This window comes from Nomascus leucogenys, chromosome 20 (assembly GCF_006542625.1).
Source record: "Nomascus leucogenys isolate Asia chromosome 20, Asia_NLE_v1, whole genome shotgun sequence".
NCBI lineage: Eukaryota > Metazoa > Chordata > Mammalia > Primates > Hylobatidae > Nomascus > Nomascus leucogenys.
The window spans coordinates 44667913-44687690 of NC_044400.1; the positions used below are offsets into that span (position 1 = coordinate 44667913).

The window sequence follows — 19778 nt, forward strand, 5'->3', positions numbered from 1 at the left end:
TCTATTGCTGTTACTGTGTATCAAAATCTTACCCTCAATTTTTAGCAAGATTTATATGGGAGAACACAATATTCTTTATGATTATAGAGATAAATATTTAAAAAACAAAATAAAACTGGGTAGCTTTAAGAAAAGGAATGGGCTCCTATTTTCACAGCAACATTAACCACATGGGCAGAACTTCCCCAGGAAGCCTCTAGGTGGCAGCACAACCGCACCACTCCTGGAGTCTAATTACTACTTTTCTGTGGCTCAGTAGGAAAAATTGTTTACTATTTCCATTACATCTTAAACAGTTACCATGATTTGCCTTAAAACTAGTCTGTTATGAAACAAACCTGATGAGGCAAGTTCTATATTCCTTTTTCTTGGTTTTCCACCATCATTCTCGTCCTCTTGACTATTCGGTTCCGTTTTCTCAATGGTTGCCTGAAAAAGAGATTTTTTTCCCCCTTGAATAAATTATTCCTTTAAATGTTCTAAAAATTATTTTTTAAGCAGTAATTTTTGGGCCAACAAAGTGGTTTGCCCATATAAATTCCCTCTTCTACTTCCCAGGCAGCTTCATGGCGAGAGCCTGGATTAGTTGGAAGGAGCATTCTATGGAGAACAGGGCACCCATGGGGTTCCCCTATCTCCCCAAACCTCCTGTGACTGCCTCGGACGTACATCCCACATTTTCTTTTCTTTCACCACCAAAAGTTCAAAATCATGGCTATCACCCACTTGTTCTTGAACGCCTTTCAAGCTGGCTTAGGGTCATAACACCAGTGAAGTCTTTTTGTGGTTCTTTAAAGGTTACAATCAACTTCTCAGTGGCCTGTCTTGGCATAGTTGCCTGTGGCCCTTAGCACTGTGGATTTTAGTCTGCAGTTCTCATCCTTCCTGGGCTCCCAATGAACCTCTATTACTGGAGTTCTAATTCATTCTCTCCTTTTCCCTCTCCTCCCCACTTTCAGCCTACTTTTTTCTCACTGGTTCTTATTCCTTTTCATCAAAATATGGGTCATTCCGAAAGATTTCAACTGGACCCTGTTTTCCTCCACCTGTGCTGAATTACCCTCAAATATATCAATTATTCCTGTGGATTCACCATTACATTCTCCGTGTATAACTCATATTTTCATCTCCAGCTGTGAGAGTCCATCAGAGCTTCGGTTTCACCTCTAGGGTCAATGGCCTTCTCCTCCAAATTTGACAATTTCTGTTTATGGCAGTGGTTCTTCCCATCACATAAATTTTGAAGTGATCTTTGATTCATACCTCATGAATATTCATATTTGCCAAGTCCTGCTAAGTTTCCAACATACTAGTTTTCATATACATCACTTCCTTTCTGTTTCTACGGCTGGGACTCCAGGTTTGCCTTTCTTCCTTGTTCTCAACTAAGAAGTCTCTGTGATTTGAACCTCGCTGTCCAATCCACTTGGCACATCACTGTCATGTTCATCTCCGTGGCACCTCCAGTTATTACTCTAACGCTTGTGTTCCTCTCTCTCAGTAGTACTTCAATTGTGTCAGTTTTATGCCTGATGGAATTTATAATAGTAAAAAAAATTGGAACAACTTAAATATCCAATAATTGGGGAATGATTGAATGAATTACTGCATGTCCATAAAGGCAATATAATCATGAAAAAATAAGATGTTGAATAATAGTTAATAATAGTGAAAATATTTACTAATTATAGGAAATGTAAACTGTATATATAGTTTGACGTTTACATGTATAGGATTATATACATGCCTGTACGTAAACATATAGAAAAAAAAGATAGTAAGAAAATACAAAAATGTTAATTGTGATTATTTTTAATGTGCTTAAATTTTGGGTGACTTTTCCTTCTCTTTACATACATTTTATATATTCCAAAATGTTCTATAATGACTATGTATTACTTCTGTAATTGGAAAACAAAATCAGTGTAATTTTACATTGTCTTTCACTGGGAGCCAATTGACTCTAGAATGAAGTCCAAAATTATCCTGCTATTACAATATTTACTTAGTAAAAATAAATAAAATGTTAAATTAAATACTAGCTAGATTATATTTTGACAATTAAAGACAGCAAGTTAATGACTATTGCATTTTTTGGTAGAAGTTTCTTGTAAAAAGCTAAAGTTAAATTTTAAAGTGTGTATGAAATATTGCATAAATTTTAAAAGGTTTTAAGATAAAGGCTAAAGTTGGTTTCAGAAAAGGCATTATTAACTCATAAAATATCCCCATGGATTCTCGAGAACTATGAATTTATTCGTCTCTCATAAGTATATATATTTCATCCATAAATCAAATTTTGCCTCTCAAAATGAAAGGTATTTAAAGTTAATGCATTGGTGGAAACCATCACTGAATTCTTTAAAAACAAAGAAATTTTAAACAACAAAACTTTCAAGTTTCTAGAAGGTTTTACAATAGCATCTAGTGGCAAAAATGTGATTTTTTCTTTGGAGGATGGAGTAGTTTTGAAATCTTCATAATTAGATGGGCATTTTCTAATGATGGATAGTCATGTATCAATTCTGGAAGAACATAATATTAAGTTAAAATGCACTTTTAAAACCCTAGGCAGGAAATATGCATCCACCTTGGATTTTGTAATATTTTAATATATCAATAAGTCTCAGTTGAATCGCTGCAAGAGACTTAAATGAGTGAAGATAGTTAACTGGTCTCTTTTGTTATATTTAGGTTATGGTACCTGTGTGTGTTTACACTGTTTGCTATGATTTGAAGGTCAACCAGTTTAGCATTGCAAAAGAATAACTTGGGTTTCATAATTTAAAGTGCTCTCTTGCACATGTAGAAATATTAATACATGATGATATTTTTGTTTTATGATGCCTATATAGAAAATACTGGCAGAAATACTGATTTTTAGCTTCCCCTTCCCCACAAATGGATTACATTATAGAAAACTATCTGAGACTGGGAACCAAATTTGCAGTTAAATATTGATGAATGAGCCTCTTGAGAACACTGGTGTTTCCAAATACTATAAACAAAATAAATAACTACGCAACAGGGCCAAAGCCTCACCAGACCAAAAATGAACAAAGAAATGAACATATTTTATTAAATCTAAAATGCCATCAATTTTAAGTTGTATTACTTTAGGTACTACTAAGAAAGAAAACACACCATCTGTTAAATATGATGCACTTTTGATTATAAGACAGATCCTGATTTAGAGATGTTAAAATGTGAAAAGTGTGCCAATTAGAATCAATGAAATAAGATAATTCATGAAGCCCTTTAGACCTAATGTTTGATGCAAAAGGGACGGGGTGCTCAAGCACTAACTACTTCACTAAGCCTTATTGTACCAGCGCACCACATTCCAGCAACGTTTTACCACTTATGTATGCCGGAGAACTTCTGCTTTCAAGAATTCTCACATTTCTCAAGGCATTTCTCTATGGCTCAGCACTCAAATACTAAACTCCAGATAACTTACCTTAAAAGGATGCTTTAAAGGTTACATCCTGACATTCGATATGGTAAATTGATAGTAGCAACAGCAGAAGCTGCAATCAATATGTACTGCACTTGCCACGTGTCAGTGCTGTTAGGCCGTTCGTAAGAATCATCTCACATAATTCTCAGAGCAAGCTTAGGAGGTAGGTACCAATATGATTCCCTTTATACAAGTGAAGAAACTGAGGCCCGGGAGGTTAAGCGACTTACCGAGGGTCATACTGCTAGAAGGCAGGGGAGGTGGGAACCCTGCCTGTGCTGGTGACCTCAATATTCCACCATCTGGACTTGGAGTCACACTCGCTCCAAGCTGTCCTCCAGTATTTAGAGGTTTTGATACATGAGAGGCAATCTATCACCTGAGAGTCTTGTTTATTGCTGAAGTGATTCAAACTGCTTTTTCCATTCCCTTTCTTTCCTCTACCTCCCACTCATTTATTCTGCAAAAGATTAGAACTCTCCTGGAATCTCTCCACTTCCTAGGGCTCCTGGGGACCCAACTGCCCCCAGTCATCAGCTCATCTCGGGGATTTCTGTTCAGTCCATGTTCTGAGGAATTAGGGGCCAGATACGTACGTAATCCTTGTTAAGTAAATAAATATTATGCATTATTTATGGAATGTATACTCTCAGGCTTAGTTTAAATGTATGCTAGTCATCAAAATCTGGCTACTGCTAGCAAAATACTCAGATAAAGTAGGAGAAAAAGCAAGCAATTTGAATAACAGGAACCCATTTAAAAATACTTTATACACACTGAGAAAAAGAAGAATATACATTTTCTAAAAATCTTAGCATTAATTTCAGAGTGGCTGAGTAATAGGTAGTTGATGTTTTCTCCAGTTTTCTGTATTCTGCAATGTATATAGGCTATCTGTAATCAAGGGAAATCCCCAAAGCCAGGTTAATTAACTAATGTCTGGATACTCCATCCTGGAGGCTTATTACTTCTGTACTCACATCATTACTTCAAAGGAAATGAGTTCAAAGTTGGCAGGGATACACTCAGAGGTTTGTTTCAAACAAACCCGCCTTGATGGAAAAATGTGTTTTCTGACCTGTATTTTTCTTTGGTTACAGCTCAACAGAGGAGAGCCCTTCCATTCTCCAACTGGTAACACTTTCTCAAGAATGAAAACAAGTAAATAAAAACAGATGCCTGGACGTGAATGAATGAGAGCACAGAAAGGTTGCATGGGACTCAGCCAGGAGCTGGCTTGCCCTTAACTGAGAACGCGATCCAAACTGCCTGGGTGCCAGACTCAGCTCTGGGGCCTCAGGTGGGAGGTGGCAGTTTCCTGGCTTGAGAGAGACATGGTCTAGCCCAAAGCCTACCTGGCATCTGGCTGCTCATTTTAACTAGAATCTTGGTGGTGGACTGGCCCAGAGAACGACATTGGAAGATGTACTAGACATGTGAAGCAGGAGGGCAAGCACCCTCCTTAGACTGAGGGTCTGGGTGCTGGGCCTGTTTCTCGCATGGAGTTGCTGGTGAGCTCAGACTGATCATTTAACCCCTATGGGTTGGAACAAGTGATGTCCAACGTCCTTTCCCGAGCAACGGTTCTGTGACTCTGAGTGATTTCCTGGCTCTCACCTTGGATAACTCATCTGGACACAAGCCTGGAAAATCAGTCTATTTATGCTCTGGCACTGCAGTGCCAGACCCAGGTGCCACATATGCTGCGCATGGGTTTCTCTTTTCACTTTTATACCTCCAAATATCTACCGCCACTGGAAGACAGTGAATCTATATGGAGAATCAGGCTCTCCATGTCTTAAACTTTTTTTTTTGTACTAAACTTTTCAAATTAAAAAAAAAATGAGGCTTTGATCCAGGTAACTGGATAGATAGGCCAGGTTAATTTTTTATTTTCCCTGATGTATGTTTTCTCGAAATCTGTAAATGCATCTGTATCTAAATATCTTTAATGACTTCTAAAAATCATTAAATCTAGCAATCTTACAACTACTTCTAGATGGAGAAAACCAGTTTCTAAAGAAATGTTTATTGACATTTGCCATCTAAAAGGAATTTGCAGTTGGTCTCAGTTATAAGAAAAACAGCACCTACTCAAATGCCTTCACCCTGCTCTCACTGCAAAATGCAATGCTTCAAGAAAGATCCAATTGTGTTTTCCTGGATCAGAAAACATACGTACTGAATTTTCAAGAGGAAGACCTAGAGCTTTTTCAAAATGGGAAAAACAGACCTACCTTGTAACTTAGTTTGAGAAAAGCAGATGAAGTAGTTTAGATACCCAACAAGTGAGTTTGGCCCTTGGTCAATGAGGGAAAATTGCCACAAACCTGGTGGGATGGTGCTGACTAGGAGGGAGAGCATGGGCCACGACATTTGAGATGAGCTGGTGAGAGAGATCCAATGAACAGGCATGGAAGGGAGTGGCACAGGGGTCGATGGGTGGGAGTCTTAGGAGTTTGGGTGGCAGGAGGGGGCCAGAACTGGAAAGGAGGGAACAAAAGGAGAGGCAAAAAGAGCTGCAGGAAGGGCCGGGCATGGTGGCTCATGCCTGTAATCCCAGCACTTAGGGAGGAAGAGGTGAGAGAATCACTTGAGCCCCGGAGAATTGCTTGAGACCTGCTTGGGCAACATAGTGAGACCCCATTCTCTACAAAAGGAGGGGGGAAAAAAGACCTGCAGGAAGAATCATGTAAGTGTCTGCAAGGACAACTGTCTTCTAGAAAAAGCTGTCCACATCTGTATGTTTTTTAGAGAATTACAATTGGAACAACAAGTTGAGTTAGAAGGCTAAAAGGAATTAATCTCATTTGTATGAAATTCATGTCTGTTCAAGATGGTAATTTTGACCATCTTACTTTAATCCAAAAAACCTCATACTGGTTACCTTTTTGGGCTTCTGAAAAATGTATTAAATATAATTCCTGACTCCCACTTGTTGCATGACAATATTAAAGATAGCTGAGTGGCACCTGTGGTCTCTGAGTCACCCTGACAGTGTGCTAAGTGCTCTACAGACATGAATTCTCACAATAACCATCTGATGTCTATGCTATTATTATACTTCTTTTTAAATATAAATTGAGGCTTAGACAGTTTGACTTGTTCAGGTGGAGTCTGACCTTTGATCTAGTGTATGAAGTATTTTTTTGTTATTTTCGAAAAGGGTCATTTTGGTGCCATTGAGGAAAGAAGAGCTTCAGATACAAATACAACTGACAGTGAATCAAGACAACACTGGAATAGTTTTGGGGGAGACACACATAAAAATATCTTTTTGTAGGCCACTAAACATAGGATATATTAGCCCTCAGATTAGAAGACCTTCTAAATTCTTTTACAGTCCTATATTCTAGGAGTCTGCTTGTGTGCTATAACATGATTTTCTTACAGAAGCCAATATTTTTAAATGAAAAAAAATGTGAGGTTTCCACTGGGCCTTTAACAGAGATGCTGAAATGAAAAAAACCCCTGAAATACCTCAGGGATAATTGGGGGAGAAGGGATGGAGTGGCCACAGGAGGACCTGATCCCTCTGCCTACAATGTACAGCACCCTCATCACCTTTATCCTTCTTGGGGTCCTCCGGTGCGCTCCTCATCACTGTCCATGCCTTTGATCCTGCCCTTTTTGGTGTGTAGAATAGCCCCTCCTCCACTTCAACACAAATCCCACACTTACTGTCAAGTTTCAAAATCTACATCCCACACAAAACCTTCCCAGACTAAACTCAGCCTATGAGGATCTTGCCTGTTCTTTGCAATCTTATATTCCTCTGGTTTTCTTACTCCACCATCTAGTACAGATGTTCCATGACTTCTAAGTTTACATTCTGATAAACCCATTGTAAATTGAAAATATTGTTAAATCAAAGATGTACTGAATACACCCAACTTACCAAACATCATAGTTTAGCCTAACCTACCTTAAACATGCTCAGAACGCTTACATTTGCGGTTGGGCAAAATCATCTGGAGATTCAGTGCACTATAGGGTATCGGTTGTTTACCCTCGTGATCTCGTGGCTGACTGGGAGCTGCGGCTCACTCACAACCACGCCCAGCATCATGAGAGTGTCCTACTGAATATTACTAGCCCAGGAAAAGATCAAAATTCAAAATTTGAAGTACAGTTGCTATTTAACATATATTGCCTTTGCACCATCATAGGATTGAAAAATCGTAAGGTGAACCATCCTAAGTCATGAGTCCCTCTGTATTTAATTCTATGTTGTTCTATATACTTTTCTAGTGGCTTTATGAACATTTTTTTCCTAGCAAGTTTAGAAGTGTATTCTTCTATTTCAAAAAACAGGTAATAGGGTAGGTCCTTAAGTCATATTTACCAATTAACAGGTGCCCATCTGCAAGGTAACTGCTATCACAATCTTATTATCATAAAGGTGATTCAACTGAAGATGACTGGGAATTATCTGGCATGAGGAGGTACAGACAAAGCATTTTTTTAAATTCCTAACTTAATTTCGGATCTAGTTCTAAAGTAAGAAAGTGACGGTCCCAAGAGTTTCAAATGAGAAAGATGAGGTAGAAGGAAACTGAAGAGATGATATGACGTCATCCATAGTGCCCGTCCCGGGTCCAGATGCTGACACTCCACACGCAATCCCTTCCCCCAGCAGGTCTCGGGCCGCCCTTCTCTGTTGTTCTCCCTCCATTCCTGAATTCATGCTCCTGCCTACTGCCGCTGCTGTGCCCTTTGAACAGTTCTAGCTCACCCTAAAGGAATTGTGACATTTTAGTGGTGGGTGAAGCTACTCCTCTGTAGAGAGTGCATCTGTTGGGAATGCAGTTTTTGGAAGAAAGACCCTATTTAAAAAGAAGAACACTAATCTTTTGACAGCCCCACAGAATCAGGCAAGTGAATTAGAAACAGAAAACGAAGTCCAAGCTGGTATCAATCTCTGGGAGGCCCTGAAGTGCAGCCTCCTGTTCTAAGCTGGCCACCATATTTTGCCATGACCAATTAATTCCTTTTTTTTTTTTAACAGGAGTATACTGGCTGTAACACAGTCAAGAAATGCTTTGCTTGGAATCATGCACAAAGAAGTAAAACGAGGAGTAGGTTTAAAGGAGAAGTGATTCTTTTAAAATGACTCTTGGGATAACACACTCTGAATCGAAAACTTGTGGTATCCTAAGTTGCATGTGAGTATGACGAGTATTTTAGTAATGAGCCACAGTCCTATATAGTACAGCTAACAACTTAGCTTATAGTCTGAGAGATATATACAGAGATTTTCCCACACAGAAAGTAATGCAATACCCCCTGCCATAGTTGATTTAAGAGCCTAAAGTACTATAGACAGGGTCCATAAATACTACTACCTATTCAGAAACATTAGGGTTCATTGAACTAGAAATTACTCTGAACTAGGCAATTTCTCCAGGGAAGAAATACACAAAAGGAAAAGACTCCCAGGCTTTTCTGAGTTTAGACCTGCATCCTTAGGCGACCAGGATCAGGCTGGTTTCTAGGAAGAAAATCCTGAAGGCCATCCTTCTCCATGTGATCATGCATAAACTTTTGAAATAGCATAGTTTCTTTCAGATCATGTAATTTTGCTTCTCTTAAAACAAGATACTTTGGGGGATATGTAATCAATGTGAAATCTTTTTAATGAAGGGAATTTAGAAAATGCTCATCATGAAAAATGGCAAAAGAGAAATAAGAACAGAATTGTTAACTGTCCCTGAAAAGCAATGCCACCCCTATGTCTAATTTGGGGGCTTCTAGTTTAATTTTAACAGCATAAGTTAATGTTTACTCTATCAGTTAAGTTCTCACACTGCTAGCAGAACTCAATATTCTGTCTCGTGATCATCTGCAAGAAATCTCTAGCAGAGGTAAGACGTATGCAAATGACAAGTAAAATTGAAGTCCAGGAAGTCCAAGTTCAGGAGAGACTCCGCATTGGCCTGGATCACAAAACTTTGCTCCTAGAGACTAGGAAACGTGTTATCATGGTGAGAAAATGATTTTGGTCTACTCCCACTTGAATCTCTTTCACAGAGCACTTGGGTACTGCGGGGAAGAATTATATCTTCTCAACTCCTCTGAAAAAACCATAATTTTAGTCTTCAAAAAACTAATCATAGAGGAAAAAAATAATTATATCCAGCCTTCTGGGTGGGTTTTAGCTAGCTGGGTCACACAATGCTCAGCTCCCTTGGTGCTGGAAGAAGTTTCCTTTCACACCAAACCTTTCTAGGTCCTGGGGGAAAGTATCTGACAGTTCTTCCCTTCTTTTAACTATAATATAAACCCAAATGCTATAAATTAGAACAGCAGAAACTCAGCCTCTGGTGAGGACAAATGAGGTTGAACAGAGTCCAGCCCGCACCCCGAAAGCAGGGCTGCATCTGTATAGTGACAGTTTTGGTTAGATTAGTGAAACCAGCGTGAGTCTTTCTGGTGAGAGATGGAAGAAAGTGTAATTTTCCCAATGATGTCTTCTACTCCAAAGAAACAAATATCATCTTATTTTGAGTTCACTTTTCTGCAGTACCTGAATTAGCATACATTTTTTAGCTTTGCCATTCAATAGTACTCTGATGCTTTACATTACTTTCAGCTTTTAAATGAATTTTTGTTTCTTTAACTAATAAGAAAAAGGCCCTTTTATATATATATTGCCGGGGATGGAAAGCCAGATTCTGATAGCACCAGTTATTTTCAAATGGCACTAACAAGTCTAATGAGGTCCTAAATAAACAGGGGGAAAAAAGGCATTTTGAAGATTTACTTATTCTTCTATAACACTGGACACCAATAGTGAGACAAGAAAAAGTAATTTCTGGCTCATAAATTGCAATACCTTCCATTATACGAATGATACAGGTTGAATTGTGTCTCCCAAAATTCATATTATTGAAGTCCTAACCCTTACTACTCAGAATGTGACCTTTGGAAATAGGGCTGCTGCAGATGTGATTAGTTAAGATGAGGTCACACTGGAGGAGGGTGGACCTACTCAGTATGACTGGTGTTCTTCTAAAAAGGGGAAATTAGGCTGGGTGTGGTAGCTCATGCCTGTAATCCCAGCACTTTTGGGAGGCTGAGGTGGGTGGATCACTTGAGGTCAGGAGTTCAAGACCAGCCTGGCCAACATGGTGAAACTTGTCTCTACTAAAAATACAAAATTAGCTGGGTGCAGTTGTGCATGCCTGTAGTCCCAGTTACTTGGGAGGATGAGGCAGGAGAATCACTTGAAGCCTGGAGGCAGAGGTTGCAGTGAGCCAAGATCACGCCATTACACTCCAGCCTAGGCAAAAAGAGTGAAACTCCGTCTCAAAAAATAAAATAAAATAAAATAAAATGGGGAAATCTGAATACAGACACATCCACAGGGAGAACACCAGTTAAGACAAAGGCAGAGAGGGGGATGACGCATCCATAAGCCCAGAAACGTCAAGATTGCCAGCAGCCACCAGAGGCTAGGAGAGAGACCTGGAGCAGATGCTCTCTCATGACCAGTGGAGGGAGCCAACCCTGCCAACACCTTGGTTTTGGACTTCTAGCTACCAGGACTGTGAGACAGTTTCTGTTGCTTAAGCCACTGAGTTTGTGGTACTTACAGCAGCCCTAGCAAACTAATATGCCAACATAGAAAGAAGTGGTCATTATCATGACCTACTTATTTTTAAAAACAGATTTTTTCACCATGGAATTATCCCAAAGGGAGGCAGGGAAATGTTTGGTTCTTACTGCGAGCTCTTGGGGAACAGAGTTTGGCTTCTTTAGGTTGATCTCGATGCTACTGTTGTCTTGTTTCAGCTCCAGTGGAGACCCGTGCACTCTGGCCACACCTTCAAACATCTGCGATTTGGTTAAGGAGTGGGCAGGTGCCACCGTGGGACACTCTCTTTCCTTCTCCTCCTCTCTATGAACCGTCTCTCCATTCACACTGACTTTCCCATCTACCTATAAAAGCCAGAAGGAACAAAAAACATGCTATATATACCCCAATCAAAGACTGTAACAAAACGACACGTTCAGAATTACCTCAAAAGATGATCATTTAATAACCAGAGTCCAATCAAGAAAGAGGTCTCTTTAACGTTCTGATGGGACCTATGAGTTAGGGCTTCTATAAATGCTATCTTTAAGGGCCTCCTTAAAAGGTAGTTGGCCTGCTTGGGCCACTTCACTTTAGATTCCATTTCATGTTCACCTCATTTATGGTCTGCTTTTATTTTAAAGTACAGAAAACTGAAGAATCTTAAGTACAAACACATACCACATATTGGGGTTCCAATACTGTTTCACTTCAGTTCTGATTGCTATTCCACAATATTTACTGTTTTTCTGGCTAACATATAAATGAGGCGGAACTTACAACAGATCAGGAATATTTTACAGCTTATCCCATGGTGGTAGCAGGGGCAACAGATACTTTTTTTGAAGCTAAGGCAGAGGGCAAGGGATCTGAGACTATGCTCTGTTACAATGAATCTCTATTTCTAGTTACTTTTATAACCTCCATTTTTTAAAGAAAAAAAGACCATGCACATTAAAATATTTTTGTTTTGCACTCACATCTAGGGGAGGCAGTTAGAGCAAGAAAGGGAAACCAGAGAGGGTGGTTAGCCTGGCTTACGGAAAGGCATCTGGAAATCTCGGTCTTGAAATTTGAGGCAGAAAGTAGAGTGGTTTTGAGAGGGAGCTGTGCAGTTAGGTGACCTGATTGAAACCTGGCTCTACCTACCATTTAACAGGCATGGAATCTTCAACATGTTTCCTATTCTCTGTGCTCAGATGCAAAATTTAAAGTAACAGTATCTTCCTCATAGTGCTGTTATGGAGATTTTAAGGATTATCAAATGTACAGAATTTAGAACAGTACCTGACAAATTTTAAGTGCTTAACTATTAGCCATTATTATCATTAGGGCTCTTATTTATTTATTTATTCATTTTTTGAGACGGAGCCTCACTCTGTCACCCAGGCTGGAGTGGAGTGGTGTAATCTCAGCTCACTGCAGCCTCCGCCTTCCTGGTTCAAGCAATTCTCGTGCCTCAGCCTCCCAAGTAGATGGGATTACAGGCGTGTGCCAACATGCCTGGTTAATTTTTGTATTTTTAGTAGAGACAGGGTTTCATCATGTTGGCCAGACTGGTCTTGAACTCCTGGTCTCAAGTGATCTGCCTGCCTCGGCCTCCCAAAGTGCTGGCATTACAGGTGTGAGCCACCTCGCCCAGCCTCATTAGGCCTTTTAAAATCTTTTAAAAGGAATAATGGAAGGCTGGATATTAGTTATAGTTTATTTACCTTAAGCCACTGGTCTTTTTACTCTATTATTTGTTACCCATAAAAAGAAATTTAAATCACAACTCAGCACACACACACATAAATATAACTGAAACAGAAGTTTCCCCAAGCAATTTTGCCTTCATTGTGTGACACACTATGTTTTTTTATTATATTATATTCTAGTTCTTTTTTTTTTTTATGTTGGCTTCAAACCACTAAACTGATTTTATAACCTAGCAACAGGTGGTAACTCTCAGTTTGAAAAACACTGCCTTAAACTATTTCTGTTGATCTTCCTTTATCCTTAATTCTGTTGTACTGCCCTCCAAGAAGACACACACACACACACACACACACACACACACACCCCTACCCCTTAGCTTCTGTCCTGGCATTATTAGCTGGTAACAACAGTCTGATTTGCATGTTACCTTTGACCTTTGACCAAAGTTGCTGTCCATGCATTCAGTAATGGAACTGTAGGCCATCAGTAGGAATACTAGCCAGTGAGGCCTACGATGAGGCAGGGGACCCCCACTAGTGAGTGGTGAGGAGTAATCTCCAGCTCTAAGAGGGCCTTTGCTCAGATTCTCTAATAACCCCCTCCATGGAAGTGCTTCCTGAGGCCGCCATACCACCTTGCTCCACTTTGCCGCAGTGGTGAAGAACAGAGTTTTCTCAGAGCTGAAGTTCTGCCATAAAATCATTTATGCTAATTCTTCTGTTTAACGATCACTTTGCACTATTTAGATAAAGGAGGGAAAGTGGACATCTAGACTGTATGAGCAGATGCCTTGGAAATCCAGTTAAATAAATGTATTCTCTATCCTATTCTGGGCCACCTCAACATAGAATCTTCCTTCAGGAAATACCATAGCCATTCGTTATCATAGGCCCTAGGTGAAGGAAAGCTTCTGAAACGCTTAGTTGGACCACTGAGCACACACGAGCATGTGTGTATCTATCTGTGTGTGTGTGAGTCCATATGATTAGTAGCTCATCTTCTCAGGAAAAATTCACTTATTTATTTAAGGAGCACTTGCTGAGTGCCTGCTCTGTCCTGGGCACCTGTGCCAGGCTCTCAGGATGAAGCCATGAATGACAGAGACATGGCCCCTGCTCTTATAAGGGGACAAACAGCTCAGTACGATCCAGATGAGACAGTCTGGACATTTTTGTTTTATCAAAGCCTAAGTTAGAGATTTTTGAGATACATCCAGAGTTATTTTAGCAGAGGTCAGAAAGTGTGGTTTTATTCTCTTTGAAATACAGCAAGGAAGCTACATGGCATCACACTGCTCAATCAGTTACGAAAACTTTTCTATGTAATGGTCACATCTGCGAGTGACGCATTCCACCTCTGTTTATTACAAACTCATTGAGTGCAAGGACAAGGGGAACTGATTTTTCTTTATAAGTCAAAAGAACTTAAGACAAAGGATGAGTGCTTCCTCCTGATATAAGGGAAAGTACTTGAATTTGAGGAAGTGAAAAGATGTTTGGTTTCCACAAGTTCTTCAGTCTGGAACACTATTTTACACACTCATTAGCAAAACAACCCAGTTTCTTTTCACTTGTTTAAAAAACCTGTCTCATTTGAGGACCAAGTATGTCCCATGTTCCCATGTGTTCCTTCTATTTTTACCAATTGCAAAATCTTTTTGGATGCTACAATGTCAAATGGGTGCTGAACGCCAATTTCTTCCTAAAAGAGAGGTAGCTGCATATACTTCTATTTGAACCAAAAGCAAATAAAATTTTGTTTTGAGGAGTCTGCCATACCTCCCGATACCTAGAAATACTAGGGTATTACTAAATTAGGGTTTTTACCACTAGTACAGAGAAATTATGCCATTATATCAAACTAGAAAATAGACCTTGCTCATGGAGACAACTCCACTATCAATCTTATAGGAGTCCATCTGTATTAACAACAGCAATTGAGGGAAACAGCTGTCCCTTAAGCATTTACAAACCAAATCTCCAGAGACCTATGACTTTCACAGCTGTATATGTCAACACATTTTTCTTTTGTATGGTAAAAAGAATGACATTTTCTTCAGTTATGATGCTTCTTTCCATCGACTCCCTGGAGTTCAGCTTTGGTTCTACTCTTAAGGAACTTGTCCTACCTTAAAGGTCTTCAGAACATCTTGAGAATTTTTGGGCTGGGAGTAAGGCTTGGGTGTCAGCATAGGCACTGCTTTGGGAGTGACAGTTTTGCTTGGAGACCCACTGCCTGCTGACATGCTGGTATCCAGAACACTGGCAGGAGCAATGGTGGCTTCAACAGTGGCAGTGAATTTGGGTGGAGGCAGTGACTGTTGCCGCAGGTATTTCATGGGGTTGGGGTCATTCAGGAAGGAAGATAAATTTGGCTCTGTTGAATGGCTTCTTTCCAGAATTTTTGGCATCTCCAAGCGTTCAAGAACAGCCTCACTGATGGTGAACCTCTCAATGTACTGTTGAAGGATCCCCTCTGCCTCCTCCTGGGACCGAGCGTTCTTATATGCTTCATGCAACTCTCTCTCTCTCCGCTCTCTAAAGGACATATAAGGGAGAAGCAACAACAAAGTCAACTAATGAAAATTGCAAAGAAGACCTTGGTAGAAACAAAGGTAGTACTGAAGAGATAGTACAGGGAATATAAAATGTTACTATCAGAACCTTTGTGACAGCCAATAATTTTTAGAAAAAAAAAACCACCTAGATAATATTATACATTAAAAATGACAACAGAAAGAACTCACTTTTCTTGAACAATTTCTCTGTAGGTTTTGATGCTTTTCCTTCGTTCACTTGTCCCATCTTCTCCAGCCAGTAACTTCTCCATTTTTTTCCTTTCTTCCTCTTTCTTGATTAAGTCCTGAGAAACACTTCTTCTACGACTCTTCCAACGAGCCAGGTCCTGGCAGGGAAAGAAAGATATAATATTCTTCTTCAAACTTGTGCATAATTCCATTTCTATTCTTCAGAGTTTAGTCATTTCTATTCTTTAGAGAACTGACCATGGGCCCAGGCACTATAACATTGTGTGCATTCCCATACAATCCAATGTAAATCTGGTTGGAACTGGAATGCCTCAAAGGCAGAAACATCCAGATATTATCTACAGTATCCATAGCAGGGCTGCACATTTATTTAAATATGGCAGTGTGAAATATGCAATCACATTTCATGTCAGTTGCCAAATTTCAGAGAATTGCCTCACAAGGTAACTGTAAGAAACTTCATTCCTTCCTATTTATAACCTCTGCATTGTGAACAGATTTGCTGACAATAGAATAGTAGGGATTCATTTACACAGTTTCCACATGGAAGATAGTCAAGGCAGAAAAAACCAGTTTTGGAGTCTTTAGATCTGGTGATTCTATATGTATTAATTCATCTGATCCTTACAACAACCTCACCACAATCCTACAGGTAGTTATAGCATAATAATGAGGAGTGAAGATTCTGGAGTCAGATGGATGGGGTTGCAGCTGTGGGAAATAATCCCAGCTCTATCTTTTCCATGCTTTGGAATCTTAGGCATGTTTCTTAGTCTCCCTGTGCCTCCATTTCCTCCTCTCTAAAATGATGATGATAATAGCACCTATTCTTACAAGCTTGTAGGGTTAAGTGTGAAAATAGATGTAAGGTACCAGGCACACAGTAAGTGCTCAAGATATTTTAGACATAATTGTTACTATATTTTATCAACTTTGGAGAAGTTAACTTTTTAAACTAAAGGTGGAGTCGTTTGCAATAGCTACCTCCAGAGTGCTTTGTGAGAATTAAATGAAATAATCCACTCTCCCTCCTCTCTCCCCGCTTTGGCTCTCGGCACACAATCTCAAAGCCCTTATCAGCCTCTTTAGCCTTCCTTCCCTGGTTCTAATCCTGGCTCCCCCACTCGCTAGCTGTGTGACGTTCAGCAAGTGACAGCTGTGCTGGGATTCGTCTGTGGAATCGAGGACAATAAGAGTTGCCAGTTCATTGAGTTACTAAGAGGATTAAATGAATGCATGCAAAGTACTTAGAACAATGCCTGGTACTGGTACACGTCTGATGTTGGTCATTGTTATCGTTACTACCATCATCATCATGATCAATTTCAAATATATAACCTCAGAAGATAGTGCAGCCTCAATTCCAGTTTCCTGCCTCCCCTCCCCTCTTTTGTGACCAAGCTTCTGGCCGGGGTGTTTGCTGATTACATGTCTGGGCCATCACTCCATACCTTCACGCTGCTACTCGCCTTCCTTTGAGTCCCACATTTACCGTGTCACCTTTTGAAACCCTCTAGGGGCTCCCTTCCCCCACATGGCTTTCAAGTCCACGTCTACCCACCCGGCTGGATTTTCTGCTACCAGAAGCCTCCCCGCTGCCCGCGCGCCTTGGCCGGAACTCACATCTTGCCATTTGTCGTCCTCTTCCCTCAGCTGGTTATTTATCAGCTGCAGCTGCTCCTGGCGGGCCCTGCTGTGAGGCTGCACCGCGGCCTCCTCCTCACACCGCATGTCAAACATGCTGGTGCTCCTGAGTTCGGAGAGAGCGAACACAAGAGGGACCACGATCAGCGCCCGTCGCGTCTCCGCGCGCCTGGGCGTCCTGCCGCGTGGGGGCGCTACCGGGCCTGGAAAACTGCCCCCTTCCCGGGCTGCGCACAGCGCGTGATTGGAGGCGTGTTCTGGCCCTGGGCGGGCGGTGGGCGTGCTGGCACCCCACCGCCTCCTTTTGCCGCAAACGCCAAAATGTGACCGTCTTTGTCTTCAGTGATGTCACTGAATCGGGTCAATACCATTTTATATGTAGGTGCCAAAATAGGTTTAAAGAAGAGCTAGAAAAATGGTATTTGAAGCCCCCGGCTCCTCTCATTTGGAAATGCATTTAAAAAATAAAATTAAGATAATTAAAAGGTATAACCTGGGTAGAATTTGTGGGGAAAGAGGGCGGTGTTCCATGAAGTAAAACTTTATTACGTTAAACGCTTCTTTGTGTAGAAAGCTGGCTTAAAGGCTTCCTACATGAATGGAGGCAATTTCTCCATTTCCAAAAAAATATCATTTGGCCTTAAGTTTAAGACACCCACTTTTTCTTATTTTATTTTATTGAATTTTAGATGCATCTGACAACTATGGATGGCTGACGTATATGTTCATTGTAATCATTTCTTTTTATTTCTTGTAAAACTGCTGTAATTGATAGTGCAGTTGATGGCATCTTGAAATCAAGAAAACAAGGCATTTTATAACAAGAGTAAGGAGTAAAACACATAAATTAGGTATGTATTTTGTATTCTAATAAGCACACAGTCATTTAATTTTTGTCAGGATAACTCTGAATATACTCTTTTAAAAGAAAAATGCAAGGTAAAACAATCTTTAAAAAACTCTTAGACTGCGCGTATAATTTATATATTCTCTAGGAGCTTATTAAATGTTGTGCAAGACCATAGGGCCCTTTTTGTGATGCTTACATAAACCTTTGTTACAGCAAAAGCTGAAGCAGCAAGATGAAAACAGAAATAGAAACCAAAGCAAAATCCTCCTCCTTTTATTTTTCTTCCAAAGAAATGACTCACTTTGGGACAAGTGGGTTATGGAGCCCAAAATTCAAGACACAGGGGGCTCTTAAAAGCTCACTGTTAAGTGCGAGCAACAAAAAATGGTGATAGTCCATTTTGAAACCAGCCTAACACAAAGAAAAAAAAAAAACTACCATGCACTTAGACACCAAAGAATTCCAGACATCATCAGTGATGTCCAAAATTGTTATTCCCATGGCCAATGAACAGCAGCAGCATCGCTGAATGCAAAGGGCTCCCTAGCAGGCAGCTGTCCAGAAGATGACCCCCAAAACAATGGCTGCCCACCTTCCCTTCAATCCACTCAAAAGGAATCTGTATAAATGTGTGAGTGCCTCTCTCTGCTCTCCAGATGTTGGACAATTTAAGTCCAAGAGAACTAAACTGAAAACTGTACTTGTAACCTGTCTTCCCCAAGAATATTCTAATAATCTGGCTGCATAGAAGGACTCTTAGCTGAGGTTTCTATTAGCATGGATATGACAAGCCACTGCATAATGCTGCCTCCATGTATTCAGTGGAGAATGTTGATTTCAGCAGCTGTGGCTTCTAAAAAAAATAAACTGGGCCAGGTGTGGTGGCTCACACCTGTAATCCCAGCACTCTGGGAGGCCAAGGTGGGCAGATCACTTGAGGTCAGGAGTTCAAGACCAGCCTGGCCAACATGGTGAAACCCCTTCTCTACTAAAAATACAAAAAAGAAAAGAAAAGAAAAAAAAATTAGCCAGGCATGCTGGCACACGCCTATAGTCCCAGCTGCTAGGGAGGCTGAGGCAGGAGGATGGCTTTAAACTGGGAGGCAGAAGTTGCAATGAGCTGAGATTACATCACTGCATTCCAGCCTGGGTGACAGAGTGAGACTCCATCTCAAAAAAAAAAATAAAAATAAATTAAATAAATAAATAAATAAAAGAAAGAAACTGTAGTCTTCGATAGAGGAGAAGGGCTGTGATTTTTCATCTATTTTAGACTATTGATTAATGGTATCTAAGAAAGATTAAGAAATTTGCAGGATTAGGTAGAAAAGTCTAACCCATGCTTTTAAACTTCATGGATCAAAACTCACTTAAGCAGGCCTTCCAGAAAGACACAAAAATTCATCCCATTCTTCCTCTCACAGTTAAAAAAAAATCTTACTTTTAAAATATTCAATCTAGTCAGTTCATCTTTTAAGGTGATTTATAACCTTTGCTAAGATCTTAGAAGACTTAAACCTCTCTGAGCTAAGGAGTTTGTAGATTACGGGAGAGAAAAGAGGTCCCTTCATTCAACTCTGCCATCTATAAAATCTACAGGTCAGAATTTTGGTTTAGGCCACTGTGGGTGGCCATAGATCCAGGTTTTCTTCTGGGACCCCAAGAAGAAAATGGTAGCCTTCTCCAGGATCTGGGATTTGATTATCTCACCCAATGGGCATGGAGAAAATGAGAGCAGGCCTTAAGAATTACCTTTGTCTGTCCTGCGTTCCCATCTCTACTC

At 40.2% G+C, this 19778-nt stretch overlaps 1 protein-coding gene across 10 annotated transcripts in view; it reads right to left on the bottom strand.

The window, feature by feature from the left end:
* The window catches only part of LIMCH1 (LIM and calponin homology domains 1), a 338444-nt gene that overhangs the window by 38211 nt on the left and 280455 nt on the right, over positions 1 to 19778 (bottom strand). For all 10 annotated transcript variants that reach the window (XM_030801291.1, XM_003258624.3, XM_030801287.1 and 7 more), the window contains 5 exons: positions 17125 to 17251; positions 15481 to 15638; positions 14863 to 15271; positions 11186 to 11401; positions 339 to 429 (listed from right to left, as the gene is read on the bottom strand). In XM_030801291.1, the coding sequence (XP_030657151.1) occupies positions 339 to 429; positions 11186 to 11401; positions 14863 to 15271; positions 15481 to 15638; positions 17125 to 17251 (1001 nt within the window). The remainder of the gene's footprint in view (positions 1 to 338; positions 430 to 11185; positions 11402 to 14862; positions 15272 to 15480; positions 15639 to 17124; positions 17252 to 19778) is intronic.